The sequence below is a fragment of the Bactrocera latifrons genome, unplaced genomic scaffold (genome assembly GCF_001853355.1).
Source record: "Bactrocera latifrons isolate USDA-ARS-PBARC rearing strain unplaced genomic scaffold, ASM185335v1 scaffold_64, whole genome shotgun sequence".
Lineage (NCBI taxonomy): Eukaryota > Metazoa > Arthropoda > Insecta > Diptera > Tephritidae > Bactrocera > Bactrocera latifrons.
Genome location: NW_017537312.1, coordinates 1,067,917 through 1,075,404, shown reverse-complemented (window position 1 = coordinate 1,075,404; position 7,488 = coordinate 1,067,917). Strand labels below are relative to the sequence as shown.

At 31.6% G+C, this 7,488-nt stretch overlaps 1 protein-coding gene across 1 annotated transcript in view; it reads right to left on the bottom strand.

Annotated features, from left to right (window-relative positions):
• Positions 1 to 7,488, bottom strand: part of LOC108975378 (hypoxia-inducible factor prolyl hydroxylase) — a 44,997-nt gene that overhangs the window by 4,703 nt on the left and 32,806 nt on the right. The window contains exons 3-6 of the mRNA XM_018943823.1: positions 975 to 1,122; positions 783 to 902; positions 602 to 682; positions 296 to 435 (exon numbers count right to left, since the gene is read on the bottom strand). Coding sequence (XP_018799368.1) covers positions 296 to 435; positions 602 to 682; positions 783 to 902; positions 975 to 1,122 — 489 coding nt within the window. The remainder of the gene's footprint in view (positions 1 to 295; positions 436 to 601; positions 683 to 782; positions 903 to 974; positions 1,123 to 7,488) is intronic.

Genomic DNA, 7,488 nt, shown 5'->3' with positions numbered 1-7,488 from the left:
TACACGGCAAAAAATATTAATGTGAGAAGTGAGTAAGCTATGCAAAGTGGGCGGCACGCAAAGGGAAAAAGCAGAAAAATTATTTTAAAAAAATAACGATAAAAAATAAAGAAATATATAAAACCATTTTGGAGAGAAGAAAAAAGTGGCTAAATATTTTAAATAATTTATATGAAATCTGTGCACAAAAAACGAGGTTAATTAAACTATACGATTTCCTTGTATTTTCTTGCCCGAATTGCACGATATTGTATAGTATGATGTTCATTAATTAAAAAATTAAAAGAAAACTTACCGTAAAATGCCACCACTGCGGTCCGTATCCCAATTAACATTCAAATAGTAAATGGCCGTTATAACACGACCGTCTTTGTTCGGATTATCGACATGCACCACATAATGCGAGCCGGAACCCGGGTAGCAAGCCACCATAGCCTAAAAATATGAATATAATAAAATTAAATAAAGTATAGGCTACATTAAAGAAGAGCATTAAACATGTATACTTATAACGGTAAAACACTTGGCATTAAAAGCGCACCAAAAGTGTGTGCGGGTTTTATTATTTAAAATTTTATATCTTTTTATGTTTCACACGCACCTTTGTTCTCTCTTTAATGTTATAGTTGCCCATTTGACCATTGTTCTTCATTGTGTTTGCCCGACAAATGACCGCGTCAATCTTTAAAAACAAAATGGAATAAGTGCAATGTTAGAAAATTTACTGTTATTTATTTATACCCTTGTATATATTTATAAACACGCTTTGTGTACTAACATACCTGATTTATCAAATAGCCAACATTTGCACAGCCTGGTTCTACGCCCTTAACCCACGTTATCTTATCGCCGCGTATCGTGCGCAACTCTTCTTCTCGCAAATTATTGACCAGTTGACCGTCCTACGGAGAGAGGAGAGACAAAAAATTAATATAATTTATTTCAAAAAAATATTGCGCAAATATAAGACTTACTTTGAAGACACCAGCTGAATACATGCGATGCACTTCATTGAGAATCTGCAGGCCCTTCTCGACGCCTAGAAAATCATCGACCACCGACAAACCGTACTGATTCATGTCGCTGATAATATTTCGACATAATTCGTCATAGCGGCGCTCACTAAAAATAGAAAAAATAAATAATATTTTAAATTAGAGGAAAATCGGAAAAATGTTCATAGAAATTAGGAAGTTGTTCTTTTTCAAATACATATTATTTTTTTCTTTATACATATTTTGGCATATTTTAAAATTGACAAAAAGAAAATTTTTTAAGGGCATTTTTGTAATTTTGTATATCAATTCACTGAGTGAAAAAATCTCAAGAGTCAACACACAGGGGTGCATGCGCGAGAACATATATTATTATTAAATTAAATTCAAAATCACTCAGAGCATAATTTATATTATTATTCTTAAGAAGTTGCCATTGGCTTTATTTCTTCGCAACAAGTTCCAAATATTTCGAGGCTTTAGCAAACACACGTTAAGCGTGCGCAGATCATGGTTAGTCTGATATATACCTATTTCTGCAGTGAATTGGAGAATACGTGAGGACCAAAACGTTCACCCAACAACTGCAAAGCATGCGGTTTCATAATTTATGCCATATATGTACATACATATCTACATATGTACAGAGGGCATAAGTTTGGTTGGCAAACCGGCACTTAAACTTGAATGAGGAAAAAAATTACTCAAACTTTCGACAGAAATAAGGTAACGAGTTGATGACAGCATCGCAAAGCGCTGAAATATAAAATCAATGAATAATTGCGTAAATTCATTTTTGAATGTAATCCAACAACAATTTTTTTAAACAGGTGCAAAAATTTATGAATTTAAGATGCGCTATGACACGCTGTGAGTACCGTACATATGTTTTTAATTTTTATAAACTTTAATCAAATTTAGAAATTACCTTTTATATTTTACATATGTTCACTTTATTATTTAATTTTTAAATAATTTTAGTTATTATTTGATTTTTAATTTTTTTTTACACAATTAATGATTTCTTCTTAATCTAAAATTTCATTTTCGACTTGATTTATAAAAACTTTTGGAAACAAATAAAAACTGAGAAAAATTTGTTTGTAATAAAGAAAATTCGTGCTAATTAATTTCACTCAAATGAGATTTTACTTATTGTTGAATTTTGTGTTTCATATTTAGTACTTTTAAATAGTTTTTGTTTCCAAAATTAATTTAAAACCTGATTTTTTCTGGTAATTTGCAATGTTTTCTGCGCTTAGACAAGTTTTCTGGTTTCAATATTTTTTCTCTCTTTTTATAAATTTTAAAAGTGATATAGAAAATATATGGAACAGATACTTAACATTTTGTTTCGAGAAAAATATATAAAATAAAAAAATTGCATTGACATTTCTTGGCCTAAGCAAAAATTTATACACGATCATTATATGAAATAAAAAACTCGGTTTCGTTTTTATCTAAATAACTGTCATAAAAGACTTCCGTTTCTTAGATAGCACCTTTCACTTATCGACACTGACGACAAAGGCGTAAATACCGCAATAACCATAAAATACTGAAATAATACCACAAATATCCGAAAATGTGATTTTTGTTTTGAAAAAGTCAGCACAAATTTGCGAAAACTGCTTTTTCGCTTGGATGAAAGCATAAATAAAAAAGTAAACTTATTATAATCGGAGTCAGCGGTATGTTTAAAGTATAAAAACTAAACTTTAGACACAATAGGAAGCAGAACTTATGTCGTCAATAATAATAAATTGTTACGAAAGTAATTTAATGCTAAATAACAATAAACCTCACACATGCCAAAAACAAGCAAAAGCAAAACAGAACTAAAAATTGCAATAAATACAATACGGGTACATAGCAAATAATAATAAATACGTAATAAATGCAACGGCGCCAAATATTTTTAGTTTTTTACGAGCGTTAATTATTGTGTTGCTTGCGAAATTACACAATTGCTTTTGTTTTGAAGTGCACATTTTTGCACACACATTTACGTACATATTTACATATGCGAAGCAGTAAATATGGTATAGATATTATATACCAATGTGTGAAACTAAAACGATATTTGTGCGAAATTATTTTGGAAAACATTTCTAAAAATAATTTTAAGTGAAATGTTATATTTTAATCTAAATATTTTCAAAAAATTGACATGTAACCGCTTCAACGGAAAATCATTCCATTTTGACTTACCGTTACTCACAGAACAGTTAGCCAAGCAAAAAAATTAAAGAATAATGAAGTTTTTTTATTCATTCAAAAACAATGTAATATTACCTAAAAAGATCGTGTGATTGTGCTATCGAAAAAGCGCCCTGAACCTATAAGAAATCTTGTTAGGTATTATTTGTTTATTTTTTTGTGTAATTTCAGATTGATGTCTAAAAGCTGGGTTCCCATGTTGTTTTGCGTTGCTCCGACAAAAGTGGAGCATTCTACTTTGGACTTTGTTAACTTAGTTAAAAATGATCCGAACAACTATCGATATTATAAGCAGAAAGAGTGAGTTAAGTATAAAAGTATCTAAATATCGAAAAATATAACAAATGACAATCATAAACAGGAAAATGAAAACGCTGAAATACTGTACGAATATAAATGGCTATCCGATGAAAATTGCAGTGCGATATATAATAGTTACTCGGAATTAGATCCTGCCTACTAACCGAGTAATATTTTTCATTAACATTTCTCTTAATAATCCAATGTGCGCAATTTGTCAAAAATCATCAATTGTAGATAAAAATTATTTGTAAATAAAAAGTTTTAGGTGTGGTCGGGAACACTCCGAAGGTTCCATTATCATTGGAAAACGAAGTAAGACAGCCATTTCGAAAATAATCACTACACCAATTATAAACATGTATTTATAGATATACATATATAATCTGCTTTCATATAAGTATATATTATATTAACAAAGGTCCGTTATTTTGTGTCAAAAATTTGTTTGTTCTTAAGCTGTTATAAAATGCCTAAGTTAACGTTTGAATAATTATTTTTTTAAATTCGTAATAAATATTTCATACAACAAATTGCTGTCAAATATTTTGTTTCAGGTTTTGTAATTTCTATTATAAAAAAATAATTCGCAAAAAATATTTAAAAAAAAATAAGACAGACAACTTTAAAATATCCAAACACATAAACTAATTATTCTTTTATTACAAACTACTATTTTTAGAATATTAATGAGAACCGGAAAAAGAGACGATGTAAAAAGAATTAATAGATAAACAAAAAATGTGTTTTCTCTTAAATGAGTAAATATTTTCAACGAAAAATTGTTAAGATTTAAATTAATTACTAGCAGATTTTATTTTTACTATTCCGGTAATTAGAAACTGTGAACAATTATTTTTATATTAAATAATACAATTTACATTTAAAATCTTTCAAAATTTACGATAAACCCTTGACAATTAATTTTACACTTAACAAATATCGAATGTACACTTATATACTGCTTATTTCAATATTTACCCATTGTCTAAACTGTCGCGGAAGAACTCTTCCGCATTGGAGGGTTTCGCCGCCCGCTTGAAGAAACTATCATAATCGGTTACTTGGGAGGCGAACATTTTCGTTGACATTTCTTTTAGCGATTTTTTCACTTTTAGTTTTTTACTTAAACAACTGTTGAACTGGTTGTTGTTGTTACAATTTAATACTTCGGATTTCATTGAAAAGCGTAACGTGTAAGTTGCGAAGAAGTTTAAAAAATTCAATATTTTAACGTAAAATTAAATTAAGATGAATCACAGTATCTTTGAGTGTTTAATCACAACCGAACAAATACACACACGAGCAGATGAATAAATTGATGATGATGATATTTTCTGGTGTTTAAAAAAGAAACACAAAACCGATAAATGCGCGCTCAGCCACTGATAGATGAATGAATGAAATCACAGTTTGGAAATCAGTTTCAGCCTTGAGTAATTTTTATTGTTGGTTTTCGCTTTTATTTTTGCACGGCAAATAATTTTTGGCAACTTAAACTTTGTTTCTTTAATTTGCGTGTTTCAAGCACAACACTTTTTCGCTTGCCGGTACCCAATTTGTTTTCAGAGTTTATTTTGGTAGTTTTTCAAATTACGAATTCACATGCACAGCCCTATACGGCTTGAGGGAGGCCGACGTAATTATATTTCAGTTCAGCGTTTACAAACGGCGTTGTGACACACCCCCTTTTTCCACACAACGCAGACGAATAAACAGTGCGAGCAGCAATAATTTGCCTATTGTTGGCGCTTCCAAAGCAATAGTCAAAGGAGACTACGTGATATTTGGAGTTGCTAACTATTGACTTTTATGCTGTGGTGCGTTCGCACGTACGCATTTGTACACACATACGATGGTAAGTGTGTGTGTTGGTGTTTAAGCAGCTGTCAGATAGTCGGCTGTTCGGTCAATATTAGCCAACCTATGGATTCTTTTTCCCACTGTTGCTTCTCCAATAGCTTTTATCGTTTTTATCTTTCCACGTGTGTACAGCAAATTGCATTTGGACAATTTTTGGCAATGAGACTTTTCACTTTTTTTTTAATTTATTCCTTTGGGCAACTCAAAAATATTATTCATTGATGCTCAATTCTTAGATTATCAAATTGTAAGTTTGTTAATTAGTTTATTTATGAATTGTTTAGCTTTTGGTAGTTTATAGATATTTCACGTCACGCTTTGCGCACTTTATGACCGCACTAAGCAAGAGTTGGAAATTGAATGAGCCAACTAGCGTTTGCCGCCGACAACGCACACCTTCGGCTGCTTGTCATCGCACAAGCCTTCGGCAAAATGCAAGTCGTACGAATGCACGTTTACACGATTGTGAAAAAACGTACGAAGTTGCGGCGTTGTAGTTGTGCACGTCATGCGTGTTGCCGGTTGCTCGCTGTGAGTTCCCATAAACGTTATACATACATCCGATTATTGTACACAAATGTATGCAAGTATGTGTTTGCATAATCGATTCGTACAAGTTAAATGAAAATCTCACGTAGTTATCTAAATCAAGAGCGATGGTAACGTAGTAAGGTTGGACCAAAAACAACAATGACAACAAATATACCATATATATAATAATATATATTTATACTCGTGTGTACATAAACAATTCTCTCATTTTTAAATGAGGCCCACTTTTACATACACATACATATGTACATAGCATGTATGTAAAGAGAATTATCTTTAGCAAAAATATTAATAATTGTCTTCGCACAAGCGTAATTGCCATATAAACATAGGAGTATTTGCTGACTAACGCCCGCAACTAGAGTTCGCGTGCACTTAAGTACTATACAGTGGGTTATAACTGTGTATTTTATTTTGGAAAATACAATGTTTTGTCACTTGTAGTACGTATTCACTGTGTTTTTACAAATCCACCCACGGGTGTTTAAAATTTTTAAAATATTAAGTTAGGAGAAAAATTATAAACAAACAAATGAATAATATACGTTTTATGCAATAGATATAAGCGCACAGATGAATTCTTTATAGCATGAAGGATGCAAAAAAATTTTTATCTTGATTTTTATTTTGATGGGTCGGTTGAAAATTTTTTTCATTGGGGGTGTTTTTTTAAGTGGCGGGTCCCAAACCCAGCGCACAACCCTATGTAGGGGAGTTTGTATGGCAGCTATATATTATGGTGATCAGATCTGAAGAATATATTCAGAGATTGAAGAATTTAGGATTTGTATTAGACGATAATCTAACCCAAGAACTCGTATGTACGCTATAACTTTCTTGGAAAAAAAGTAAACGCGTAAAATTTATATCGATATCTTAAAACCTGACGGACTAGTTCGCGTACACATATAAAAATAGACGGGCATGGCCAAATCGACTACGTTCGTCAAGCTAATCTACATATATATTTATGTATTTTATATGGTCGCCTACTTTTCCTTCTGGGTACCTTTAAATTCTACTGAACTTGAACGGAGACAGTTTGTTACATACATACATATGTACGGGTACATGTATCGCTTTGTAAAGGATGCTTGACGTTTGGTTAGAAATGTGATTATAAGGGTCGACATTCTCCTCTGCAGAACAAAGCGTATACAAGTGCAGGGACACGTAGCCACGTGACCTTGACGTGGTATTAACTGTGAAACATGGCGAGTATATTTAAAGCCACGCGTCTCTGTCTAAACATCCTATATATTTATATACATACATACATACACATATGGTCAAAATAATAAGTACATTCCTTTAGCCTGCGGTCATGATTGAATTATGAATGTTTGGTGAAGTATACGAATGTAACTCTGGGTTGCATTCACCGTCGAACTGTCATCGTAACCGGTTGCTTATTGAGTTTGTTAAAACGGTATAACGGTTTGTTCTGCGTTTATATTACGCTCGTGCTTTGTTTGTGAATTAATTTTTTATCGTTTTATATCTTTTCAATCACTTAATTTCTTAATTTGTTAAACTAAAATTCGCGTTTACTATGGCC